The sequence below is a fragment of the Oncorhynchus kisutch genome, linkage group LG13, assembly GCF_002021735.2.
Source record: "Oncorhynchus kisutch isolate 150728-3 linkage group LG13, Okis_V2, whole genome shotgun sequence".
Taxonomy (NCBI): domain Eukaryota; kingdom Metazoa; phylum Chordata; class Actinopteri; order Salmoniformes; family Salmonidae; genus Oncorhynchus; species Oncorhynchus kisutch.
Window position 1 is genome coordinate 64,825,965 of NC_034186.2, and position 13,464 is coordinate 64,839,428.

A 13,464-nucleotide genomic window follows, 5' to 3' on the forward strand; every position below is an offset into this window, starting at 1 on the left:
TCTTTCTCACTCTCAGACCAGCCAAGTCCTCTATCCCTTCCTCCTTCTCTCTAAATTCCCTTCCTCCCTCTCTCCTTCCCTCCATCTAACATGCTGTAATCCAGCTGCTTTCGGACAATATCAGTGAGCACCTCCCTAAGATCACACACCAGGCTTCCTCCCTCCCTCGTTCCATCCCTCTTTCAATATCCCCCTCCATCACAGTGGCGCCCATTTTCCCTACTTCTCTCTCTTCCCCTCTCTCTCTTTTCCCATTTCCCTCTCCCTCCATTCTTCTCTCTCTATCTCTCTCTCTCTCCCCATCCCTCTCTCCCTGTCTGTCTGTGGTGTCTCTTTAAGGGGTTGGGGCTGATCACCTCCACATGAACTGACAGTCAGCCAGCAGACCCAGCCCAGACACGGCAGGCTAAGAGAGACATGGAAACTGAGGCACACACACACACACTGTGGATGTCTAGTAATAGACCATGTTAATCTGTCTTGTTTAACAGATAGGCTGGTCATGTAATATCATGACCTAATGTGCTATAAAGAGACACGCTGGCCACAGCCTTGTATTGTAATCTAATAGTCTTCTCCTGTGTGATTTAAACATGGTGACAACAGATGACAGACATACTCAACGGTAGAGAGATACAGACCCAGACCCAGAACCAGACATGAATAGAGATAATGTAATTGCACACACACACACACAGGCACTCACACACAGGCACTCACACACAGGCAAACACATTTTGTATACTCTATTTGCACTCTCCACAGTCAAGCATTGAGGTACAAAGGACCCAAATATGTCAAAGGTCGCAGAGTCTTAGAATCAGGGAAACCAGAAACACTTCTCCTCCACAGAGATCAGCTACTATAACAACTGACACAGAGCTACACAGGCCAGCTGCTGGGCTTTTTCCCTTTGGAAGGTATGCAATAACACACACACACACACACCGATATACGTACCTGCCGTGTTTGGCCTCAGTAGAGTCTGACCAGGCGCTGGAAGCCGTGATGTCAGAGTCAGGGATGGTGCCATCCTCCATCCCCAGGGCATAACGACACTGAGCTGCAGGTATGTGGCCGTGCGTGTGTATGTGGGTTTGTGTTTGTGTGTGAGAAAGGGAGACATAGACAGAGGGGGGGGGGCAAGAATGAGATTTTTTTTTTATTTTTTTATTTCACCTTTATTTAACCAGGTAGGCTAGTTGAGAACAAGTTCTCATTTGCAACTGCGACCTGGCCAAGATAAAGCATAGCAGTGTGAGCATACAACAAAGAGTTACACATGGAGTAAACAATTAACAAGTCAATAACACAGTAGAAAACGAAGGGGGGGTCTATATACAATGTGTGCAAAAGGCATGAGGAGGTAGGCAAATAATTACAATTTTGCAGATTAACACTGGAGTGATAAAAGATCAGATGGTCATGTACAGGTAGAGATATTGGTGTGCAGAAGAGCAGAAAAGTAAATAAATAAAAACAGTACGGGGATGAGGTAGGTGAAAAGGGTGGGCTATTTACCAATAGACTATGTACAGCTGCAGCGATCGGTTAGCTGCTCAGATAGCTGATGTTTGAAGTTGGTGAGGGAGATGAAAGTCTCCAACTTCAGCGATTTTTGCAATTCGTTCCAGTCACAGGCAGCAGAGTACTGGAACGAAAGGCGGCCAAATGAGGTGTTGGCTTTAGGGATGATCAGTGAGATACACCTGCTGGAGCGCGTGCTACGGATGGGTGTTGCCATCGTGACCAGTGAGCTGAGATAAGGCGGAGCTTTACCTAGCATGGACTTGTAGATGACCTGGAGCCAGTGGGTCTGGCGACGAATATGTAGCGAGGGCCAGCCGACTAGAGCATACAAGTCGCAGTGGTGGGTAGTATAAGGTGCTTTAGTGACAAAACGGATGGCACTGTGATAGACTGCATCCAGTTTGCTGAGTAGAGTGTTGGAAGCCATTTTGTAGATGACATCGCCGAAGTCGAGGATCGGTAGGATAGTCAGTTTTACTAGGGTAAGCTTGGCGGCTTGAGTGAAGGAGGCTTTGTTGCGGAATAGAAAGCCGACTCTTGATTTGATTTTCGATTGGAGATGTTTGATATGAGTCTGGAAGATAGAGACTATATAATATAATTCATCATGCCTGTCATACAGCGTAGAGGGCAACCGATTATTGGAGGACCAAAAAAGCCGATGCCGATTAATCGGCCGATTAATTTTATTTTATTTTAAACATTTTATTTTTAATAATGACAATTACAACAATACTGAATTTACACTTATTTTAACTTAATATAATACATCAATAAAATAAATTTAGCTTCAAGTAAATAATTAAACATGTTCAATTTGGTTTAAATAATGCAAAAACAAAGTGTTGGAGAAGAAAGTAAAAGTGCAATACGTGCCATGTAAGAAAGCTAACGTTTAAGTTCTTTGCTCAGAACATGAGAACAAATGAAAGCTGGTGGTTCCTTTTAACACGAGTCTTCAATATTCCCAGGTAAGAAGTTTTAGGTTATAGTTATTATAGGAATTATAGGACTATTTCCCTCTATTATTTTTTTATTTAACCTTTATTTAACTAGGCAAGTCAGTTAAGAACAAATTCTTATTTTCAATGAGGAACATTGGGAACAGTGGGTTAACTGCCTGTTCAGGGGCAGAATGACAGATTTGTATCTTGTCACCTTCCGGTCACTAGTCCAACGCTCTAACCACTAGGCAACCCTGCCATTAATATTTCATTAACCTTTGACTATTAGATGTTCTTCTAGGCCCTTTAGTATTGCCAGTATAGCTTCCGTCCCTCTCCTCGCTCCTCCCTGGGCTCGAACTAGCAACACAACGACAACAGCCACCATCGAAGCAATGTTACCCATGCAGAGCAAGGGGAACAACTACTAGAAGGCTCCGAGCGAGTGACGTTTGAAACGCTATTAGCGCGCGCTAACTAGCTAGCCATTTCACTTCGGTTACACCAGCCTCATCTCGGGAGTTGATAGGCTTGAAGTCATAAACAGCGCAATGCTTGACGCACAATGAAGAGCTGCTGGCAAAACGCACGAAAGTGCTGTTTGAATGAATGTTTACACGCCTGCTTCTGCCTACCACCGCTCAGTCAGATACTTAGATATGCTTGTATGCTCAGTCAGATTATATGCAACGCAGGACACGCTAGATAATATCTAGTAATATCAACCATGTGTAGTTAACTAATGATTATGATTGATTGTTTTTTATAAGATAAGTTTAATGCTAGCTAGCAACTTACCTTGGCTGACTGCATTCGCGTAACAGGCAGTCTCCTTGTGGAGTGCAACGAGAGAGAGACAGGTCGTTATTGCGTTGGGCTAGTTAACTGTAAGGTTGCAAGATTGGATCCCCCGAACGGACAAGGTGAAAATCTGTCGTTCTGCCCCTGAACAAGGCAGTTAACCCACCGTTCCTAGGCCGTCATTGAAAATAAGAATGTGTTCTTAACTGACTTGCCTAGTTAAATAAAGGTATAAAAATTAAATTAAAAAGAATATTAAAACATTTAAAAAATATATTTTTTAGAAATCAGCAAAACGGCGCCCAAAAATACAGATTTCCGATTGTTATGAAAACTTGAAATAGGCCCTAATTAAATCGGCCATTCCGATTAATCAGTCGACTTCTAATACAGAGACTAGAGGACAGAATAGAGCATTCTACTATCATACATCAGGAGTAACATGATAGCTACATGTACATCCAAGGCCCCCCATATCACTGATGCTGTCAGTGATATGGGGGGCGTGGATAACTGATGCTGTCAGGGTTATGAGGGCATGGGGGTGGGGTGGATAATGATGTCAGTGATATGGTGGCATGGTGGCGTGAGGGGGATAATGATGCTATCAGTGATATGGTGGCGTGGGGGTGGGGTGGATAATGATGTCAGTGATATGGTGGCGTGAGGGGGATAATGATGCTGTCAGTGATATGGTGGCGTGGGGGTGGGGTGGATAATGATGTCAGTGATATGATGGCATGGTGGCGTGAGGGGGATAATGATGCTGTCAGTGATATGGTGGCGTGAGGGGGATAATAATGATGTCAGTGATATGGTGGCATGGTGGCGTGAGGGGGATAATGATGCTGTCAGTGATATGAGGGTGTGGGGGGGTATTAATGATGCTGTCAGTGATATGAGGGCATGGGGGGTGATAATGATGCTGTCAGTGATATGAGGGTGTGGGGGGTGATAAGGATGCTGTCAGTGATATGAGGGTGTGGGGGGTGATAAGGGGGGAAGTTCTAACTCAGTTGCTGTCAGTGAGTCAGTGGATAGGAATGTGGGGTTGGAAGATAAACCCTCACACATACCACCTACACCCCCACACGGACAGGCCTGTTTCATTACATCATTGCCAAGCTGCCAATAAAACTCTCTCTCTCCAGGCCTCTACATCTCTCTTTTTACTCCCCTCTCTGTCATTGCCCTCTCTGTCTCCATTGGCTTTCTTCCCCTTCTGTCATTGCCCTCTCTGTCTCCATTGGCTTTCTTCCCCTTCTGTCATTGCCCTCTCTGTCTCCATTGGCTTTCTTCCCCTTTGTCATTGCCCTCTCTGTCTCCATTGGCTTTCTTCCCCTTCTGTCATTGCCCTCTCTGTCTCCATTGGCTTTCTTCCCCTTCTGTCATTGCCCTCTCTGTCTCCATTGGCTTTCTTCCCCTTCTGTCATTGCCCTCTCTGTCTCCATTGGCTTTCTTCCCCTTCTGTCATTGCCCTCTCTGTCTCCATTGGCTTTCTTCCCCTTTGTCATTGCCCTCTCTGTCTCCATTGGCTTTCTTCCCCTTCTGTCATTGCCCTCTCTGTCTCCATTGGCTTTCTTCCCCTTCTGTCATTGCCCTCTCTGTCTCCATTGGCTTTCTTCCCCTTCTGTCATTGCCCTCTCTGTCTCCATTGGCTTTCTTCCCCTACTGTCATTGCCCTCTCTGTCTCCATTGTCTTTCTTCCCCTTTGTCATTGCCCTCTCTGTCTCCATTGGCTTTCTTCCCCTTCTGTCATTGCCCTCTCTGTCTCCATTGGCTTTCTTCCCCTTCTGTCATTTCCCTCTCTGTCTCCATTGGCTTTCTTCCCACGCTCCATCTCTCTTTCTCCCCCTTTCACACACATGGTGGGTGTTTCCCTTCCTTTATTCACTCTTCATATCAGTTCAGATCCCGGTACTAATGGGCTATTTCCTCCTATAAAAGACGTGTTGTTGCATCACCGCAGCAACGGTGTGGAAATAATAACCATATGGATCAAATCAGATGACAACAGTGTGTGTGCATGTGTGTGTGCATGTGTGTGTGCATGTGTGTGTGCATGTGTGTATGTGTGTGCGCATGTGTGTGCGCATGTGTGTGTGCATGTGTCTGTGCATGTGTGTGTGTGTGCATGTGCGTGTGTGTGCATGTGTGTGTGCATGTGTGTGTGCATGTGTGTGTGCATGCGTGTGTGCATGCGTGTGTGCATGTGCGTGTGCGTGTGCGTGTGCGTGAGACAGATAATTCACTGTCTGCTGATACCCTGGAGGTGACAGAAAACGGCAGCTCTGGTTTCACCTTGTGGAGTTTAATTTTCTCTACTCTCTCTCTATTCCTCCCCTCCCCTCCCTCCTTCCCTCACTCCCCTCTCTCTCTCTTTGTATTATTGACAGGTTGATAAGCAGCCTGTACATTATTGAGGTTGAATACCCGAGGCTACCTGCCACCATCTCTCTCCTGTAACACATGGCTGCCTAGGAGACATGGACCTGAAACATAATCGGCTGCTGATAGCTGATGGACAGACTTAAGGCACACATCCAAGAATGTGAGGAGAATGTAGACAAGAGAGGGGCAGAGAGGGCGAGGGATGGAGGAGGATAGGGCAATAGGTGAAGCCAAGATGGAATTGTCAGACATTTCTGAGGGGGTGCCTGTGAGATCTTGAATGGAAGGTAAAACACACTTTCCCCTGTTGTGACTCAAATTGTATTAAACCTGGCCGATTGGTCAACAATCATCAATCCCTAGACCATCTACTATCTACGTTGGCTTTAACTAGGTAGGTTATTGAGAACCCATTCTCTTCAACAATAACGACCAATCATATTCTAGGGATCTGATTTGACCTTAAACAGCCACTTCCTGTCTAACATCTGACCTCTTACCTGGTTTAAAGTGCCACTCGTGGTCATCCGCAGCCGACAACGCCACCAGGACGATGGTAACCACGATGACAGGCAACAGACGCAGCTCTGGGGTTGCCATGGCACCAGCAACACACCCGGTTACCTGTCCGGAGTCACGCTGACAACCACAGGCATACCTGAGAGAGAGAGAGAGAGAGAGAGACAGAGACAGAGACAGAGACAGAGGAAGGATTAGAAGATTTCAGAATGCATGAATAATTAATTTTGTAACATGAAAGACAGAATACGAGAGAGTAGGAAGAATGAGAGGTGATCATTTCTGTCTAAATGTCAGGTCCATTCTAGTAGATACAGTAGTAGATCCTCTATACATCCACACTGTGTGTCTAGTAGATACAAATAACTCAATTCAACACAACAAAATACAACAAAACAGACCAGTGGGTGGGGTTATATCCTGCCTGGTTGGCCCTGTCCGCGGCTATCGTCGGACGGAGCCAGTGTCTCCCGACCCCTCCTGTCTCAGCCTCCAGTGTTTATGCTGCAATAGTTTGTGTCGTGGTGCTAGGGTCAGTCTGTTATATCTGGAGTATTTCTCCTGTCTTATCCAGTGTCCTGTGTGAATGTAAGCATGCTCCGTCTAATTGTCTCTCTTTCTCTCAGAGGACCTGAGCCCTAGGACCATGCCTCAGGACTACCTGGCATGATGACTCCTTGCTGTGCCCGGTCCACCTGGCCCTGCTGCTGCTCCAGTTTCAACTGTTCTACTTGCGGCTAAGGAACACTGACCTGTTCACCGGACGTGCTACCTTGTCCGGGACCTGCTGTTTTCGACTATCTCTCTACTGCACCTGCTGTCTAACTCTGAATGATCGGCTATGAAAAGCCAACTGACATTTACTCCTGAGGTGCTGTCCTGTTGCACCCTCGACAACCACTGTGATTATTATTATCTGACCCTGCTGGTCATCTATGAACATTTAAACATCTTGGCCATGTACTGTTATTATCTCCACCTGGCACAGCCAGAAGAGGACTGGCCACCCCTCAGAGCCTGGTTCCTTTCTAGGTTTCTTCCTAAGTTCCTGCCTTTCTAGGGAGTTTTCCCTTGCCACCGTGCTTCTACATCTGCATTGCTTGCAGTTTGGGGTTTTAGGCTGGATTTCTGTATAGCACTTTGTGACATCGGGTGATGTAAAAAGGGCTTTATGAATACATTTGATTGATTGATTGACTCATGGCACCACAACACAGACACCATTGGCTTGGTTTAGATCTGTTGTTGCACAATGAACCAATCAAAGGTGGTATAATTAGCCTAGCCAACATTACTTAGTCCTTCCGCGTTCGAAATGTCAATCATGTCATTTCCAACTCCCTTATTGCAAACTCCTCCTCAAGCGCTAATTGGCTTAAACATAACAGCAGGGATGTTTCGAGATAGAGAAAGACAGTAGTAAATACAGTGGGGCAAAAAAGTATTTAGGCAGCCACCAATTGTGCAAGTTCTCCCACTTAAAAAGATGAGAGGCCTGTAATTTTCATCATAGGTACACTTCAACTATGACAGATAAAATTAGAAAGAAAATCCAGAAAATCACATTTGTAGGATTTTTTTGAATTTATTTGCAAATTATGGTGGAAAATAAGTATTTGGTCAATAACACAACTCAATACTTTGTTATATACCCTTTGTTGGCAATGACAGAGGTCAAACGTTTTCTGTAAGTCTTCACAAGGTTTTCACACACCGTTGCTGGTATTTTGGGCCATTCCTCCATGCAGATCTCCTCTAGAGCAGTGATGTTTTGGGGCTGTTGCTGGGCAACATGGACTTTCAACTCCCTCTAAAGATTTTCTATGGGGTTGAGATCTGGAGACTGGCTAGGCCACTCCAGGAACTTGAAATTCTTCTTACGAAGCCACTCCTTCGTTGCCCGGGCGGTGTGTTTAGGATCATTGTCATGCTGAAAGACCCAGCCACGTTTCATCTTCAATGCCCTTGCTGATGGAAGGAGGTTTTCACTCAAAATCTCACGATACATGGCCCCATTCATTCTTTCCTTTACACGGATCAGTCATCCTGGTCCCTTTGCAGAAAAACAGCCCCAAAGCATGATGTTTCCACCCCCATGCTTCACAGTAGGTATGGTGTTCTTTGGATGCAACTCAGCATTCTTTGTCCTCCAAACACGACGAGTTGAGTTTTTACCAAAAAGTTATATTTTGGTTTCATCTGACCATATGACATTCTCCGAAACTTCTTCTGGATCATCAAAATGCTCTCTAGCAAACTTCAGATGGGCCTGGACATGTACTGGATTAAGCTGGGGGACACGTCTGGCACTGCAGGATTTGAGTCCCTGGCGGCGTAGTGTGTTACTGATGGTAGGCTTTGTTACTTTGGTCCCAGCTCTCTGCAGGTCATTCACTAGGTTCCCCCGTGTGGTTCTGGGATTTTTGCTCACCGTTCTTGTGATCATTTTGACCCCACGGGGTGAGATCTTGCGTGGAGCCCCAGATTGAGGGAGATTATCAGTGGTCTTGTAGGTCTTCCATTTCCTAATAATTTCTCCCACAGTTGATTTCTTCAAACTAAGCTGCTTACCTATTGCAGATTCAGTCTTCCCAGCCTGGTGCAGGTCTACAATTTTGTTTCTGGTGTCCTTTGACAGCTCTTTGGTCTTGGCCATAGTGGAGTTTGGAGTGTAACTGTTTGAGGTTGTGGACAGGTGTCTTTTATACTGATAACAAGTTCAAACAGGTGCCATTAATACAGGTAACGAGTGGAGGACAGAGGAGCCTCTTAAAGAAGAAGTTACAGGTCTGTGAGAGCCAGAAATCTTGCTTGTTTGTAGTTGACCAAATACTTATTTTCCACCATAATTTGCAAATAAATTCATAAAAAATCCTACAATGTGATTTTCTGTTTTTTTCCCCTCATTTTGTCTGTCATAGTTGAAGTGTACCTATGATGAAAATTACAGGCCTCTCATCTTTTTAAGTGGGAGAACTTGCACAATTGGTGGCTGACTAAATACTTTTTTGCCCCACTGTACATGTAGATCATTCATCAGATCACATAGCCAGAAAATGACAGATAGAGAGAGAAATAGAGGAAGGTAACAGATATATTTGAGATGATTAACAGTCCAGCCTGTATATCAAAACTACAAGTAGAGGGGCTAAGCGACACACAGACAGAGAGACAGAGAGACGAGCGGGACAGGACAGGACAGACAATCAATCCTTGGTCCTACAAATGGTGGAACATTAAAAAGTGGATTTCAGAGCCTCATTCTAAACACGATTTCTATGGGTGGTGTAGTCAAAGAAATATAATTATTTCAAGTTCTAATTCATTCTACTTCTATGGTTGTAGTTAGGCATGTATCAGACACAGAAGGCAGTAGCCCGAGCATGAAAAAGTGGATTTCAGAGCTCCCTTCTAAACACTGTTTTTCTGGGTGCTGTAGCTGTAAGACTGGGGCCTGATAGGGTGGATAGGGTGCTGTAGTAGTTAGGGTGCTGTCGTAGTTAGACTGGGGCTTGATATGATTCTGTGGTAGTTAGACTGGGGCCTGATAGGGTGCTGTAGTAGTTAGACTGGGGTCTGATGGGGTGCTGTAGTAGTTAGACTGGGGCCTGATAGGGTGCTGTCGTAGTTAGGCTGGGGTCTGATAGGGTAGATAGGGTGCTGTCGTAGTTAGACTGGGGCCTGATATGGTTCTGTGGTAGTTAGACTGGGGCCTGATCAGGTGATGTAGTAGATAGACTGGGGCCTGATAGGGTGCTGTAGTAGTTAGACTGGGGCCTGATAGGGTGCTGTAGTAGTTAGGCTGGGGTCTGATATGGTTCTGTGGTAGTTAGACTGGGGCCTGATCAGGTGCTGTAGTAGATAGACTTGGGCCTGATAGGGTAGATAGGGTGCTGTAGTTACCCATCTACGAGACAAAAAAGGGCTTGTCCAGTAGTTTTACTGGTGGATGGTTAATGATTGGGGGTGACAGGGGCTGGGAGGGGGAGACAGCTGGTAGGGGAGGGGGTGTAGAGGAGTGGCCTGGGGTTCCTGTGGGCTTTCTGTGTTTCGGCTTCAGCTCTGACTTCACTGGCACAGACCGACAGCTGACACACAGCTGTAGGGACACAGAGGAAGGGGAGAGACAGTGTGATGGACAGAGGGAGGGAAGAAGAGGGGTATGAAGACAAGTGAAAAGTGGAATCATAGGCATAGAGAATGGAAGAGAAGGATGGAACGAAGGAGCGGTCCAGATGACATGGATGACATAGTAGAAAGAGTGTGTGTGTGTGTGTGGCACAGAGGAGATTTCAGGGATAGCCAGTGCAGCTGTCCAGAACAAGAGACAGGCGCTAGGCAACAGATACAGGGTGCAAGTGTTCAGAGAGGGAGAGAGAGTAGACAGCTTGTTTTGAGGAAACACCCGAGCCTTCCAAACGAGTGAAGCAGTGTGTGTCTTGCTTTGCCAGATGACACCATGTTGAAATATGTCTCTTATAGGATTCCAGTAACTCTAAGCATGCAGAACCAGAGCTGAGAATCTCCCTCCGCTGGCTTGTCCACTATGTCAACAATCCTACACAGTCACCACGGTAACCACTCCACATCGTAAACGAAAATGATCCCTGTCACAATCAATAACAATGTACTTGACAAATGTTACAACAGATCAAATACTTTTCCTGACCAGCGACCACAAAACTGGATGGAAACACAAACCTTAGGTTCTGAAGAAAATACAACCAAATTAAATCCCCACTAACCAAAACCAACATTATGTTTGGCATAGACAGTCAAGTGTTTTTGAGGAAGTGGAAAAACAAGCCGCTGTTTAGGGAGAAGCTAGCGAGGGAAGCGAGGCGGAGCCCATAGTGTTTAGCTAACCATCCATCTCCCTCCACTCACATGATTTGTCCAGACTAATCCAGTGCTAATGAATGGTTATGAACAGCTGTCCCACCACACAACAATAAAACAGACGGAGAGAATGAAGGGAGGAGGGAATGAGTGAGGGAGGGAGAAGAAAGGCTCTTGTAAAAAAAAGTATGCTTCAGAGAAAGTTTGACAAAAGAGTTTGGATTCCTTTTGGCACTGCAATGTCTCATGACAATGACATTGTAATTTGCATTCCAAACTATACTGGGAAAAAATATAAAACGCAACATGTAAAGTGTTTATCCCATGTTTAACGAGCTTAAATAAAAGATCCCAGACATTTTCTATATGCACAAAAGGCGTCTCTTAAATTTTGTGCACAAATTTGTTTAAAACCCTGTTAGTGAGCATTTCTCCTTTGCCACAATAATCCATCCACCTGACAGGTGTGGCATATCAAGAAGCTGATTAAACAGCATGATCATTATTACACAAGTGCACCTTGTGCTGGGGACAATAAAAGGCCTATCTAAAATGTGCAGTTTTGTCACACAACACAATGCCACAGATGTCTCAAGTTTTAAGGGAGCGTGCATTTGGCATGCTGACTGCAGGAATGTTCATCAGAGCAGTTGCAAGATAATTTAATGTTAATTTCTCTACCATAAGCCACTTCCAACATTGTTTTAGAGAATTTGGCAGTACATCCAATCAGCCACACAACCGCAGACCATGTGTAACCACGCCTACCAAGTACCTCCACATCTGGCTCCTTTACTTGAGGGATCATCCAACCCAGGGTTCCCGAGTGGCGCAGCGGTCTAAGGCACTGCATCTCAGTGCTTGAGGCATCACTACAGATTCCCTGGTTCGAATCTAGGCTGTATCACAATCGGCCATGATTGGGAGGCCCATAGGGTGGCACACAATTGGCCCAGAGTTGTCCAGGTTTGGCCGGTGTAGGCCGTCATTGTAAATAAATATGTTTTCTAACGGACTTGCCTAGTTAAATAAAATAAATAAATAAAATCTGTGTCGAGCCACCTGGACTGATGAAACTGAGTTTGCAAACCAAAGAATTTCTGCACAAACTGTCAGAAAACATCTCAGGGAAGCTCCCCCGAGCTCATCTTCACCAGGGTCTTGACCTGACTGCAGTTTTCCGTCGTAATCGACTTCAGTGGGCAAATGCTCACCTTTGATGGCCACTGGCACGCTGGAGAAGTGTGCTCTTCATGGATGAACCCCCATGTCACAAGGATCTGTACACAATTCCTGGAAGCTGAAAATGTATCAGTTCTTCCAAGGCCTGTATACTCATACAGTGCCTTGCGAAAGTATTCGGCCCCCTTGAACTTTGCGACCTTTTGCCACATTTCAGGCTTCAAACATAAAGATATAAAACTGTATTTTTTTGTGAAGAATCAACAACAAGTGGGACACAATCATGAAGTGGAACGACATTTATTGGATATTTCAAACTTTTTTAACAAATCAAAAACTGAAAAATTGGGCTTGCAAAATTATTCAGCCCCCTTAAGTTAATACTTTGTAGCGCCACCTTTTGCTGCGATTACAGCTGTAAGTCGCTTGGGGTATGTCTCTATCAGTTTTGCACATCGAGAGACTGACATTTTTTCCCGTTCCTCCTTGCAAAACAGCTCGAGCTCAGTGAGGTTGGATGGAGAGCATTTGTGAACAGCAGTTTTCAGTTTTTTCCACAGATTCTCGATTGGATTCAGGTCAAAACGTTATGTTTGGCGTAAAAGCAACACAGCTCATCACCCTGAACACACCATCCCCACTGTCAAACATGGTGGTGGCAGCATCATGGTTTGGGCCTGCTTTTCTTCAGCAGGGACAGGGAAGATGGTTAAAATTGATGGGAAGATGGATGGAGCCAAATACAGGACCATTCTGGAAGAAAACCTGATGGAGTCTGCAAAAGACCTGAGACTGGGACGGAGATTTGTCTTCCAACAAGACAATGATCCAAAACATAAAGCAAAATCTACAATAGAATGGTTCAAAAATAAACATATCCAGGTGTTAGAATGGCCAAGTCAAAGTCCAGACCTGAATCCAATCGAGAATCTGTGGAAAGAACTGAAAACTGCTGTTCACAAATGCTCTCCATCCAACCTCACTGAGCTCGAGCTGTTTTGCAAGGAGGAATGGGAAAAAATGTCAGTCTCTCGATGTGCAAAACTGATAGAGACATACCCCAAGCGACTTACAGCTGTAATCGCAGCAAAAGGTGGCGCTACAAAGTATTAACTTAAGGGGGCTGAATAATTTTGCACACCCAATTCTTCAGTTTTTGATTTGTTAAAAAAGTTTGAAATATCAAATAAATGTCGTTCCACTTCATGATTGTGTCCCACTTGTTGTTGATTCTTCACAAAAAAATACAGTTTTATAT

At 45.0% G+C, this 13,464-nt stretch overlaps 1 protein-coding gene across 1 annotated transcript in view; it reads right to left on the reverse strand.

The window, feature by feature from the left end:
- The window catches only part of LOC109901691 (epithelial discoidin domain-containing receptor 1-like), a 94,041-nt gene that overhangs the window by 58,503 nt on the left and 22,074 nt on the right, over positions 1 to 13,464 (reverse strand). Inside the window, exons 2-3 of the mRNA XM_031838097.1 lie at positions 6,167 to 6,324; positions 961 to 1,063 (exon numbers count right to left, since the gene is read on the reverse strand). Coding sequence (XP_031693957.1) covers positions 961 to 1,063; positions 6,167 to 6,266 — 203 coding nt within the window. The 5' untranslated portion in view covers positions 6,267 to 6,324. The remainder of the gene's footprint in view (positions 1 to 960; positions 1,064 to 6,166; positions 6,325 to 13,464) is intronic.